The sequence below is a fragment of the Coturnix japonica genome, chromosome 11 (genome assembly GCF_054131305.1).
Source record: "Coturnix japonica strain WE chromosome 11, WE-NBRP24, whole genome shotgun sequence".
NCBI classification, from domain to species: Eukaryota; Metazoa; Chordata; class Aves; order Galliformes; family Phasianidae; genus Coturnix; species Coturnix japonica.
In genome coordinates, this window is record NC_140673.1 from 2,100,765 (window position 1) to 2,115,140 (window position 14,376).

At 42.3% G+C, this 14,376-nt stretch overlaps 1 protein-coding gene across 5 annotated transcripts in view; it reads left to right on the top strand.

The window, feature by feature from the left end:
- Positions 1 to 14,376, top strand: part of PLA2G4A (phospholipase A2 group IVA) — a 77,286-nt gene that overhangs the window by 41,444 nt on the left and 21,466 nt on the right. For 3 of the 5 annotated variants that reach the window (XM_085510841.1, XM_085510842.1, XM_085510844.1), the window contains 3 exons: positions 7,712 to 7,848; positions 11,154 to 11,376; positions 13,336 to 13,450. In XM_085510841.1, the coding sequence (XP_085366967.1) occupies positions 7,712 to 7,848; positions 11,154 to 11,376; positions 13,336 to 13,450 (475 nt within the window). Of the gene's footprint in view, positions 1 to 7,711; positions 7,849 to 10,410; positions 10,545 to 11,153; positions 11,377 to 12,504; positions 12,761 to 13,335; positions 13,451 to 14,376 lie in introns of those variants that run through there. The other 2 variants (XM_085510845.1, XM_085510846.1) reach the window with 2 other exon arrangements.

Genomic DNA, 14,376 nt, shown 5'->3' on the forward strand with positions numbered 1-14,376 from the left:
TTCCAGCGATGAAAAATCTTTTTTGATCAAATTAAAGTACAGTTGTGTCCTTATAGCTTGTCATTTCTCTTTTTATTGCTAGAAATGTGAGATAACAGGAGGATTTATAGTATGTTTGAAGTCTTCATGTGGCTTCAGGAATCAAGAGACATGAATGTTCTTAGCTGTCTATGGCTTTAAACCAGTCACCCAGCTTAGAGTTCATGTGAGCTTCTTCATCTGTCAATGGCAGCATGTGCTTTGCAAGGATGCTAGGAGGCTTAAATTCCTGTGAAATAGAAGTAGGTGTTCAAAATTAGGTTGGATGGGCCTGGGCAGCCTGATCTGGTGCATGACAGCCCTGCTCACAATGGGGGGGTTGGAGCTCAGTGATCTTTAAGGTTCCTTCCACTCAAGCTGTTCTGTGATTGTAAGTAGGTGTGACAGTATGGCCAGAGATCAGAGCAATGGGCTTTTTTTTAAGAAGACTTTTGAATTCAGCTCACAATGTTGCCATTGACTCACTGCATGTCATTCTTGTGAGTACCTTGCCTTTTTGGTCTAGGTTGCTAATCTGCTTGAATAGAGACCCTCAAAAGAAAAGAGTGCTTAGCAGCAGGCCCTGTGCATGGAAATGTATGCATGCCTTATTCTCCTCTGTTCTTTCCCAGTGCTAAGGTGGCATCTTCTTTTCCCTTTGTCCTCTGTCTGAAGCTACTTTGACCCTACTTCTGCCCTATTTATCCTAGAACAGAGCTTGCAGGATGGCTGTATATGATTTCAGATTTGCCATTACTTACTCTTAAACCTGCTAGAAATTGAAATGTGGCTGAAGTGCTGCTTTAACAAACCTACTTACTTGGTAGTAGTAAAAAGGCTCTTTGTGTTCTTCTGCATAGCAGGAAAGGACTCACACCTTCATCACCTTGCTTATGTCTCCATGTCGATTAATATTAGATTGATCAAAATAAATGGATGTAGTTATGCAGTAGATGCTTCTCTCCAGTTATTTTTTCAGTATTTAAAGAAGTTGTTTGCTGTGGGATGCTTGCTTCAGCTACTGCCCTCTGCTCTAGAGCTCTTCCAGTGCATTTCTGGAAACAAAGTAGTAAATTCAATTCTTCATGAATTGATTTCACTAGTGAAAATTGAGATCCCTGTACGTACACATTCCTCTTTGCACATTACTCCTTCCCCAGTATAGGAATATCTGATTATCAGGATGTCTGTGGATTAAGTATATGTAAACATTTGCATTTGGGTGGTAGTGACTCTTCTTGACATGCTTTGTTGATCCTACTTGCAGACTTCTCTGCATTCTGGAGGAAGCTCAAATTTTCCCTTGTGCTCTTGCCACTTTACTGATGAATAGATTTGTTGAATAGTAGTGCTTTGGAAGTATTCTCACATACTTTTTTCCAACCTTGCACCTGCAAACCACCCTCTTCATCCTGTCGGGATTTGTCTATGTAGGTTAATTAGGTAGTGTAAAGAGCTTTCAAAGCCTAACTTACGTTATTAAATTTCTGATTAGTAATATGGCTCTTCCGTTCAAAGCTACTGCTCCGTTACTGAGGTGTTGGCTTAACAAAACAAGGCATGTCCTAAATCTTTACCTTTGCTTTGTCATTTTTGGGTAGATAGCTATCTCTGAATGTGCCTTATGAATGCTGATGCCAGTAAATACCTGTGGTTTATATTACTAAAGCTTAACACTTATAAAGAAGATGATTGAATAACCTGGTTGCATCAAGAATAAGTAGTTTTGCAGAATGTAAGCCTCAGGAAATGTCTCAACTTACTGGTCACTGTGCATGATCATTTCCATTGGGCTGTACAGTTTTGTTCTGCATGGGAGTTTCACTACTTGGAATATGGAGTCTACAGAAAGAAACCCAACTCAGTTGTCACATGGTTCCTTTTCTTCTAACTCATCCCATCCATTGTCAGCTTGAGTTTCAGTGACATTTTTGACTGATTACCAGTTTGATCAGATACAGACTTTGTACACAGCTGTGTGAGTTTTTTACACCGAGTAACAGCCAGGAATTTGTCTAATCACACTGAACAGTGGAAAATTCTAGATGTCTGAAAGCGGGAGCCAGGTGGGACTCTTGCTTAGTCTAAAATTCTTGATAATGGTAGCAGTTGTGCTTGTGTTCTATTTTTTCTTCTTTACAGATACTGTGGGAAGCTATGCAGTAGAGTGAATGATTTTCATGTCAGGACTGGGAAAGCAGGAAGGAAAGAAGTATAACATAAGACTCCTGTGGTTACATTTTGAATATGGCATCACTTGTAACTGAGTCTGCTTTTGCTCGGTTTGCTATCTCCTAGTAGCTAATTAGGTAAACAGTTGCCTATAAATTCTCCTCATCTCACCAGTAGCTTTTGTAAGGTTGGTGTAAATTTGAGACGGGCTTCAAGCCCATCATTTAATATCCTTTTTTTTTTTTTTTAATTATTATTATTATCAAATGTGGTTTCAATCTCCGAACCAAAATATATTTGTTTGTCTTCTGGTTTTTATTACTAACTCTTCCTGCCTTTGGCTCTGTCACTTAGATGTCATTTGGATTAGAGCTGGTCTTTGGATTGCTTAAAAAATTTCTGTGGCTTTGTGACTAAGAAGTTACCGAATAACTGCATTTAATGTCTTTTCTATTTTGTTTATTTCCTAGCTTATACAAAATCAGAACCAACAGTCTAAAGAAATTTGGAGTATGTTTTTATTAAGATGTCTTGCTACAACTGGAGTCTTCTTCAAATAAATTCTGATTATTAAGATATTGGGCAATTAGTGTTCTAAGTTACAGGATATTGCAGGTCCAGCGGCTTACTGTTACCAAGACCTACCTTGGTTTATTCAGGCAGTCTGTAGATGTACTGATGGTATTTTGAGTCTGTATTAGTGAAGTGAACTGAAAGTTCTACACATTATTTCAATTGGCAGGAAGCAAAGGAGGGTCATAACAGTAGTATTTGACTTCCACTATACTATATTTTAATGCTTGACCTGAGGAATCAGAAAAGTCAGGCACTTTGTGTGCCAGTAAGGAACTTAAATTCCTCTTCCAGGCTGAAAAGATCAAGTACACAGGCCACAGGCTTGGGGTCTTGTGTCCCTTATTCCTCCTTAGAGAGGAGTCAAAGCCCTTCTCATCTTCATCTATATCAGTAATGCCACATGGGTGGCATAGTGTGCTGCCTTCCTGGGGCACGGGTCAGGGACATTTCAAAGAAAATTTCTAGACTGATTCATCCTTCAGACTACTACCCACTTTTAATAATTCAGGCTGGCAGTGAGGAAGTTGGCAAGCAAAGCCTGAGGTCCATCAAGAAAGACTTCAGGGGAATGGGGCGAATACTTGAAGGAGCTGGGGTGCAGGTGATCTTTTCTTCTATGCCCGTGGTGTCAGGAAAAGATACAGGGAGGATCCAAAAAACCCATCTCTTAAACAGATGGCTTAAGAGCTGGTGCAGACACAAGAATTTCGGCTATTTTGACCATGGGGCAATCTACACTGCACCTGGAATGATGGCTGCTGATGCAAGCAGCCTGTCCCTGAGGGGTAAGAGGGTATTAGCTGAAGAATTAGCGGGACTCATTGATAGGTCTTTAAACTAGGAACGAAGGGGGAAGGGGGCAAAATAAGGGCTACTGGGGTTGAACGGTGCATTCGAGGGATTGTACCAAACTCTGTGGGCAAAGATTGCAGAGTGCAAAAGGAGGGAGTAGGGCAGGGGGATGCTGGGGATGCCACTGTTCTAGTGGATCCTGGATCGCTTATGAAGGTGGTGAGACGGACAGCCCGGCTGAAGTGCCTTTATACTAATGCACGGAGCCTGAGTAACAAGCAGGAGGAACTGGAAACTGTGATGCACTCTGAAAATTATGACATTGTTGCTATCACAGAAACATGGTGGGATGACTCCCACAATTGGGATACTACCATCGATGGCTATAGGCTCTTTAGGAGAGATAGGCGAGGTAGGAAGGGTGGGGGAGTCGCCCTTTATGTCAGAGATTGGATAAACTGTGAGGAGCTCCCCATGAGAAACAGTCAAGAACAGGTTGAGAGCCTGTGGGTTAGGATTAGAGATGGGACTAATAAAGGTCAGCTGGTATTAGGGGTATACTACAGGCCACCTGATCAAGGGGAGGCTGCTGATGAGGCTTTCTTGCTCCAGATGCGTGAGGCGTCTGGCTCACGGGCTCTTGTCCTGGTGGGGGACTTCAACCATCCTGACATCTGTTGGGAAAACCACACGGCGAGCTGCAAGAGCTCCAGAAGGCTCTTGGAATCCATTGATGATAGCTTTCTGGTTCAGGTATTGGACAGACCGACCAGAGGTCAAGCGTTGCTGGACCTGCTGCTCACCAACGCTGAGGAGATCATCAAAGGCGTCAAGGTTGGAGGCTGCCTGGGCTCCAGCGATCATGCCCTGGTTGAGTTTGTGATCTCAAGCGATGTGGGCCTGGCAAAGAGCAGGACCAGGATGCTCAACTTTAGAAGAGCAGACTTCAAGCTACTCAATGGAATGCTGGCCAAGATCCCCTGGCACGCTGCCCTCAAAGATAAGGACGTTGAGGAGAGCTGGCTACTGTTCAAGGATGCCCTCCTGGCAGCACAAGAGGTCTCCATTCCCCTGATTAAGAAAGTGGGCAGGAGAGGTAGAAAACCGGCATGGCTCAGCAAGGACCTGCTAAGAGAACTGAGGGTGAAGAAAGGGGTGTACAAGCTCTGGAAACAAGGCTGTGTCACCCGGGAAGAATACAGGGATGCCGTCCGAACTTGCAGATGTGGGATCAGGAAAGCCAAGGCGCAGGTAGAACTGAACTTGGCGAGGGATGTGAAAAACAACAAGAAAACCTTCTACAGGTACATTGGCCAGAAGAGACAGGCCAAAATGGGCGTGCCTACTCTGGTAAATTTAAAAGGAGAAATGGCTTCAACAGATGAAGAGAAAGCTGAGGTGCTGAATGAGTTCTTCACCTCGGTCTTCACTGGTGGCCAGGATTCTAGTCTTTTTCACGTCCCTAAGTCTTGCACCCCCATACCTCTATGTGGGGACCAAGGAGGTAAATCCCTCCCCACTGTAAGGGTAGAGCAAGTCCGAGAGTGCCTCCTTAGACTGAATGAGTATAAGTCTATGGGGCCAGATGGCGTGCATCCCAGGGTCCTGAAGGAGCTGGCTGAGGTGGTTGCTGAGCCGCTCTCCATCATATTTGAGAAGTCGTGGCTGTCAGGTGAGGTCCCGGATGATTGGAGGAAGGGTCACGTCACTCCCATTTACAAGAAGGGGAGCAGGGACGACCCGGGTAACTACAGGCCGGTGAGTCTCACCTCTGTGCCTGGGAAGATTATGGAACAGATCCTCCTGGACAACATGCTTGATCGCATAAAGAACAAGCATGTGATCCGAGACAGCCAGCATGGCTTCACCAGGGGAAGGTCATGCTTAACTAATCTTGTGGCCTTCTATGATGGAGTGACGGCGTTGGTGGATGAAGGGAAGGCGACCGATGTCATTTACCTGGACCTGAGCAAGGCCTTTGACATGGTCCCCCATCACATCCTCATCTCCAAATTGGAGGGAGGTGGATTTGATGGGTGGACAACTAGATGGATAAGCAATTGGTTGAAAGGCCGCAGACAGAGGGTGGTGGTCAATGGCTCTATGTCCAGGTGGAGGCCGGTAACGAGCGGCGTCCCTCAAGGGTCTGTCTTGGGACCGGTGCTCTTTAACATCTTTATTAATGACATCGATGAGGGAATGGAGTGCACCCTCAGCAAGTTTGCTGATGACACCAAGCTGAGTGGTGCAGTCGATACGGTGGAGGGAACAGATGCCATTCAGAGGGACCTTGACAGGCTGGAAAGCTGGGCTTGGGTGAACCTAATGAGGTTCAACACGGCAAAGTGCAAGGTTTTGCACTTGGGCCGGAAGAACCCCAGGCACCTGTACAGGCTGGGAGGAGTTGTCCTTGAGAGCAGCTCGGCTGAAAAAGACCTGGGGGTCCTGATAGATGAGAAACTTAACATGAGCCAGCAGTGCGCTCTGGCAGCCCGGAAAGCAAATGGGATCCTGGGCTCCGTCAGGAGAGGGGTGGTCAGCAGGGATAGGGAGGTGATCGTCCCTCTCTACTCTGCTCTTGTGAGGCCCCATCTGGAGTACTGTGTCCAGGTGTGGAGCCCTCAGTACAAAAAAGATATGGAGATTTTGGAAAGGGTCCAGAGGAGGGCCACAAAGATGATCAGGGGGCTGGAGCACCTCCCCTATGAGGACAGGCTGAGGGAGTTGGGTTTGTTCAGCCTGGAGAAGAGAAGGTTGCGAGGTGACCTCATTGCAGTCTTTCAATACCTGAAGGGAACTTACTCCCAGGAGGGGAGTAAACTCTTCGAAAGGGCGGATAATAGCAGGACTAGGGGAAATGGTTTTAAGTTGAAGGAGGGAAGATTTAGGTTGGATGTTAGGGGAAAGTTCTTTACTAGAAGGGTGGTTAGGTCCTGGAACAGGCTGCCCAGTGAGGTTGTGGATGCCCCGTCCTTGGAGGTGTTCAAGACCAGGTTGGACAGGGCCCTGGGCAACCTGATCTAGTAAATGTGTATGTTTGGTGGCCCTGCTAGGCAGGGGGGTTGGAACTACATGATCCTTGAGGTCCCTTCCAACCCGGGTAATTCTGTGATTCTGTGATTCTGTGATATGGGTGAGCAGTGAGGAAGTGGAAGGCCAAATGGGACTCAGCCTTCTCTGTGTGCTGCCCTGGATCCTGAGGCTGAACAAGCAGCAGACCTCCCTGTACAAGCTGCTCTGTCTGTGCGGTTGTTCTGTGTCCCAGAGGGGATGGAGTAACTAGCTGCTTGTTGCTTTGTAACCTTGTTTCTTAGAGAGTAACCAGTCCAAAATCCTCCCTGACAGCATTTGTTCGTCGCTCTCTGTCTCTGAGACAGAACTCTGAACTAAGGCAGCGAGCTGGAGGTGGCAGGGGGGACTTCTCTCACCACCTTAACTAGCAGGTTTGCTATTGCCCATTCTTGAAGCTCGTGCTTCCTTCTACCCTTGTGTTTCTTCAATTGTGTGTCTTCTTCCTTGCTCACCTGGGAGCTAGGCCCTAGTAACCTCCCTTGACATCCTTTCATGCTAGGCGGTGCCTTTCATTTATGCCTCCTGGTTACCAATGGTCCCTTGGTACCAGGTAAATAGGAAGCTGAAAGGAAGTCTGCCCTTACATGCGATTTTCACCTTGGCAGAACCTTGGATCTTGTGCTTCTGGCTGATTCCTGGTTGCTCTTGCTTGTGGTCCCATGCAGCAGCCTGTAAGTACTTCTGCTGTACAGTTCTTGGTGAAGCAGAAGAGACTGAACAAATGATATACAGAAGCTGTACATCACTCCTGGGCCCGGTAATGCTAAGGTGGACAGTTAGCCTCATGGTGCATTCGTGTTCCTACTTAGATATCATATCTTAGAGCGCTTTATTGAAGTTATTTTCCATTCCCATACACGTGCCTCTAAGAAACTGCAAAATACCTTCTGTTTCTCTTTTTAGAACTTGTCATGCATGGAAAAGTGTAGGTCTTGTGTCTGCTGTGAGGCTCACTATGTGGTGACATTATTTATTGCAGAAAGTTACTGTGTTTGCCCTGTGATTAGTGAATAATATTTGTTTACTACCTAAGATTGTAACAGAGCTGATGTGATGACAGACTATTCTTTAATCTCTGCAGGTACCAGTGATAGCAGTATTGGGTTCAGGAGGTGGATTTCGTGCCATGGTTGGATTTGCTGGAGTCATGAAAGCGCTTTATGAATCAGGAGTGTTAGACTGTGCAACATACATCGCTGGTCTTTCTGGATCCACGTGGTAAAGGATTTTTCTTTTCCTTTTCCTTTTTCTTTTTCTTTTTCTTTTTCTTTTTCTTTTTCTTTTTCTTTTTCTTTTTCTTTTTCTTTTTCTTTTTCTTTTTCTTTTTCTTTTTCTTTTTCTTTTTCTTTTTCTTTTTCTACTTGTGATATCCAGGGTCTAATTGGGAATCATTTCTTGGCATAAGGAAGTTGGAGTAGGTGTATTTCAGCTTTTAGGAAAGGTTACAGTTTGCTATGCTGCAGGTGATATTTTAAGATTTTAAGATTTTATTTTAAGAAATATGGCAATCAGATGGGAGAAAAGATCTTCCGAGATGTCTCAACTTGAGAATGCCCTCATCAGGTAGCTGTGATGTCCTTCTGACTCAGTGTAACTGACTTCATGCCAGTAACAGGAGAAAATCAGATTGACAACACTATGAAAGTCACTCTGTGGGTGTTACAGGCTCAGGGCTTTGTAGGCCACTGAATAATTTGAACCCCGTTGTTACATCTGCTTTGATCTGTTCTCTGAATAAGAGGGTTGCTAGTCTCCCTGACCAGTGTTGTGGATTTGCAGCCTTTTGTCTTCTGGGTTTTTGTAAAAGTTATCCCAAATTACATTTATTACAAATGTTGAAACTATTTGTTTTCACATTTCTTAAATGAAATGATGTAACATTTTAAAAGGCTGCGTAATTTGCATCAGCCAAAGACATTTGGCAAATACAAGCCAAGTTTCTTAACTGTTTGACGTCCTTAGCACTACGTTTTCTTTGTTAAGTGAAACCTGTGTTTTTTTATTGTATAACTAAAACTCAGTTTTAATGTTGGTTGGTCACTTTGCAGTAGAGGATGTTGTGTCTTAAGAAAATGTTGAACTTTTCAAGGAAGTATCTCAAATGTCACAATAAATGATTTTAACATAACTGTTTCTTTCTGTATGTTCCACTTTGAATGCTAGAACTCAATCTGAATCAGTTTAGGGTTACCTGATACAAGAAGGATGCCCACAGATTGAATGAATTCTACCAGAGTCCCACCTAGGAAATAAAGGGAGTGAAGTTCTTGGAAGGCTGAGGTGGATGGATTTTTTCAACCTTGGGGAGGGAAGGCAAAGGTAGTGGTATGGGGAGGTCTTGCTGCTGTCTTCAACAACCTAATGAGTAAAGGAAGCAGGATCTTTGGAGGTATACAAAGAAGGGACCAGGATTAATGTCTGTAAGCTATGAGAAGAGAAATTTGGTTAGCTACTATGAAAATTGTTTTGCAGTGAGAATGGTCAAGCACTGGAATGAATTGCTCTATCGTTACTTGACTGGGCTGGGTAGGATGTCTGACTCAGTGAATGATTGCTGTGGAAGCAGAACTTGGCTGAACAAAGCCCTGAGCAACTTGATCTGACTTTTTAGCTGGCTCTGCATTGAGAAGAAGCTTGGACTAGAGGTCTTAAGGTTCCTTCCTCCTAGTCTAAATAACAGGATTATATGAATGTCTGTTTTCTATAAGACTGAAGGAAAATGGCTCTTTTTGGAAAAGTGAAATATCCATGAGTGGGAGATGTACCTGAGATGAGTTTTATCCACTGGTCTAAGCAAGTACATGAATTTTGGTTACACGTTCTAAGGAAACACTCTGAAAGTTGCTATTTGAAATAGATAATGATCTGTTCAATTCCTTGTTATTGTTTTCAATTATTTTCAGCTTTGGGGTGAAGCTTTATCTCACTCCCATACCATACAGGAAGTTTCTGAATCTTGAAATGCCAGAAAAGTTTCTGAACTAAAAATAAGAATTTGTGATTCAGATTTAACTGTAAGAGGTTCGCACCCAGGAACGTGTTTCTGCTGGATTATCTGGTTGGTGTGGCAGATTACCGTTCTCTGTTAAGTGATGTGGATTTACCTTTTCCTATCTGCAGCAAAAGGAGGTCTTCTTTGACTGAATGGCGAACACTTGAATTGTGTGGCATATTGTGAAGGCTTGCCTGTGTTTCTGGGCAGTGATATGCAGTCCATGATCTGAAAAAATGTCAGCTGGGCCTGTGGTAATTTCTCTAGAAAGCCTAGGTGTGAATACAGAGGCCACCCAATGTAAACCTATAGAATGTATATTAAAATGGCAGGATTATCTGAACTGATTCAGTCAGAACCATATTTGAAAACAATTGTATTTAAACATATTTGCTTTTGCTGTCTTTATGATGTCACCTATTCAGAATTTCCTTGCATGATGAATAAATAAATGGACACTTTGGCACTCTTTCCATTCTTTTTTTTTTTTTTTCCCCACGCATTCTGGTAGTTTGGAATAATGTTCTTTTCTTTCTGTATTTTTTGAAGGGTGGAGTATCCCTTTCCTGGAGGGAGAGTCAGGTTTTCACTTGTTTACTCAGATGCGTGCCGAACCTTGGAGCAATGCATTCACCTACTTGACTGTTTCATCTGTCTTCTTGCTTCAGCCTTGTGCTGAATTCTTCATCCTGCATTTTCCTTTCTCTGATCGGATGGAAGCTTGCTGCTGTATTTGTTCCACCCACGGGCTGACGTGCTTGTTGAGCTTTAGAGACTGCACACGGGCTTAGTGAATCAAGTTCTTACATCTTGCATGTGACGGAGTTCATCATGCTGTCAACTAAATTGCAGAGTAGTGACCTCAGGGCCAAGATTACACAGTGTGTGTGAAACTGCTATGCAGAATTATGTGTGAAGCATGGTATGTATACATTAGCCATCTAATTGAATAAATAATAGTGAAAGGAGCCTCTGCTAGGTTTGGATGGCATATCTAGAGTCTTCAACCATAGTTTTACTTGAGTCAGCCAAGCAAAAACCACAGTTGTCTACATCTCAATCTAAACTTTGTTTTGAGTAAACAAAACCTCAGTTTCCAGAGTTACTCAATGACAAAATTACAATTTGCCCAATAGGCCTTTACTAAATCCCCAGTTAAATCCCTGCACAGGTTGTAGTTATTACGCTTCCTCCTATTATGAAAACATCTGCATCCTGGAAAATATGCTGGTACAGTGGTATATTTTAGGGTTTTTTGAATCTGTGCATTCTCATAGAATATCTAGTCCTCCTGGTTTTCTATCTTCCACAATTCTGTCCAGTGTCCTTTAAACAAGTAAATGATAAACACGTTAGAATTTTACATCTTAAATATTATGGAAGTGTTTGTTGAGTACCTTCTTGTACGTTTCCACTTATAACAAATTATGTAGCTTTCTATACTTTGAGGGGAAAAAAATTTACAGTGAGTAAAGTAATCAGCAAGTGAACAAGAGTCTTTGACTCTTACAGAGCCTGTTCTCCATTGCAGGTACATGTCAACTTTATATTCCCACCCGGATTTTCCAGAAAAAGGACCAAAGGAGATTAATGAAGAATTGATGAACTCCGTGAGTCACAACCCACTTCTGCTGCTCACTCCTCAGAAGGTGAAACGCTACATTGAAGCACTGTGGAATAAGAAAAGCTCAGGGCAGCCAGTCACCTTCACTGATATCTTTGGAATGCTAATAGGTGAAACTCTTATTCATAATGTGAGTGTATTTTTTTAAATGAATATTTATGCTGTGAAACTATTGCTAGTTGGTCTGCTGCTGTCTTCTTGTTTGTTTGTTTGTTTTAAATGACCTTGGTAACATTTTACAAAGCATATTTAGCAATAGGAATATTTGAAGTGATAGGTGAGCAGAGCAGATACTGGGTAAGAAGCTTGTAAAATGCCTTCCATGCTCTGGGGTGTGTTTTGGAATGGTTCTCATTTTATTAAGTGCTAGGAAAACGTACATTCATGTGCAACGGAAGTGAACTCAACTGCTGGATAATTGCAGCATGCTTTTAGCATATCATCCATAGAAGTTGCTGTCAAGCATTTTCACAAGTTAGGCAATGTTGCAACATTTTTACATGCATTCTGCTATGAGAGAAGCAGCAGATACTTAAGAAAATATTCTTTTCAATGTGAAAGACCAGATCCACAATTATAATACTAATTATTTTTTAGAGAAATGAGACAGTAGCAGTGTTTCACACTGTTGTATTTTATTATTGACAAATCCTATTTGACTGAATCAGGCACAGACTATAAGTTGAAATGAGCCAAGTAAGCAGAAATTGAATTTGATCTTATCGTAAGATTGAAATGTGTTAATAGATTCACAGACTTTTTTATGCACATATTCATTTCATAAGCATATATGTTAGTTTTAAACATAAAATACTGAAAAACAAGTAACACAACAAAGGAATGTTGATGATCCTGTAAGGCTGGCTGGAAGTCCCTCTATGTTAAGGAGTTAAGCAAATGCACAGATGTTCAGCTGTATTTTGAACCTGACAGTGTCAGTGAGTAAAGAATATAAAGCTCTTGGGTTTTTTGTGCAGGTAACAAGTCCTAGTCCTTTTGTGCCATAACTATTTTCATTCTTTTCTTGATCCCAGTGTCGAGAATACTGTCCGAGGGAGATGCTGGTTAAGTTAGCCTCTTAATATTCTGTTTGCTTTTCCTAGCATTTCCTGAGCTGCTAGGAACAGCACAGACTGAAAAACATTACCTGATAGTTAATGGCTGTTTTGAATGAGAGAAGGTTTTTCGTTTAGTGGTTTGCAATAGCAGAGGGGAAGAACCTGCATTGACCAATAATACTGTTTCCTTTGTGGTTAAGTTGTGTTGGATTCTAGGCAGACTGCAGTGAAAGTGAGGCCTATTTGTGGGAATACAAGAAAAGCTGCTCAGAGCAGCACCTGTGGAGCAAGATAAACAGCACCTATTTATTTCCATGGAACCTACAACAGATACAAAGAGCATAATAACACCATTTGACAGAACAAATTCTCAGCTACAAAGTACTCTTTCTGCATTTCGCCACTATTAGCTGTGCATTTTCACCAGTGACGAAATGATGCCTGTGTGCTGCAATGGTAAAAATCTGCATGGCTATCTTGAACATGACTTGTCTTTCACATCTCTGTCACCACCACCTCACTGTGCTCACATCCACTTTTTAGTCTCAATAAACGTTTACAAGTGCCAGTTAATGTCAGTGGGTGCCATTTTTTCTGCATGGAAGAGTTCAGTTCCACTCCTTTGTTTTCTACATACATCCACGTCGGGCACCATTTTGTCAGACTGACCCTCTGCTGCCATCTATCACCCAGCAACAACATGTAATGGGATACTGGTGAAAAGGTTCAGCCTCTAGTGCCATCCCACCAACATCTGCATTTGATCTCATGGACCAACATCATAACATAGGAGGCATTACTTTTAGAGCAGCCTTCATATAACTCATGCTTGTATAATCTTTCTGTCAACTCTTCGCCCATTCCTTCGCTCCTGAGTTATGCAGATAAAAGGCGTTCAAACAAATTGTTTCCTTTTACAAGTCTGTTTTATTGGAATAATTTGTCCATTTTTGAGAGAAACTTTTAGTCTCCAAAATATCAGCAGGTTGTGACAGGATCTCATTGGATATAACTTCTTTCTTTTCACACAGAGGATGGACACCACTCTGAGTGACATGAAGGAGAAAGTCAATGAAGCACAGTGTGCTCTTCCACTCTTTACATGTCTCCATGTCAAACCAGATGTCTCAGAGCTTATGTTTGCAGGTATGTTTTCAATCTGTCTGCGGAATCATTTGCAAAAAGGAATGAGGAGTGCATGATTAAAAAAAGAAAAAACCTGTTTTGTTTTGTTTTGTTTTGTTTTTTTCTTTCTTTTTCCTAACCTCTGACAATAATTGTGTCATGTAACTTGACTGCACTTCATTTTCCTTCTGGCAAGGACTAGGTAAGAACCTGGCATTTTATTAAACATTCTTTTGAGTTTAACAAAATTCACAGTGCTGTGAACCAACTACAGGGAGCTTTCATTTAAAACAAGAATAGAAACCTGTGATAAAGAAGGTACTTAAGCAAAACATCACAACAATTCTGTTAAAAAGATGATTGGAAAATAGGTGTGTTTGTGCTCAGTGTCTGCTGGGAATCTAACAGTAGAATCTGCTAACAAAACATTTCAGTGATCAGCAAGCACTCGGTTGGTTGGGGTTGAATGTAGGGACAGTGGAATTATACGTTCTGTTCTCTGTCTAAAGGTAGAGGTAAACATTTTCAGTCAGGCAGGGTTATTCCAACAGATGTACTCCTTTTTATTTCTTGCACTGTGTATAGTACTGTTGGTGACTTAAAAGAGGCTTTTGCTTTTATTCATAGTTTGTAGACTCATCTGGTAACCTGATTAGAGTGAGGGTTTGCTGGCACTAGCTGCTGTACAATCAAAGGGATCTCTGTGCCTAGGTAATAATGTGACTAAGAAAGGAAGCACTGAGTGGCTTGGCAGAGGTTAAGAAGTTAAATTACATCCAGATTTCCCAAAAAGCATTTGGAAAAGTTACTGTCAAAGATTTGTTCATAATAGAAAATTAGGTAGAAATTGACAGCCCGTGGCTTGGACAGGTACACCCTTGGCTGGGTAAGGATCTTGCTGGAGGGCTGGGCTCAGACAGTGGTGGTAAATGGAGCTAAATCCATCT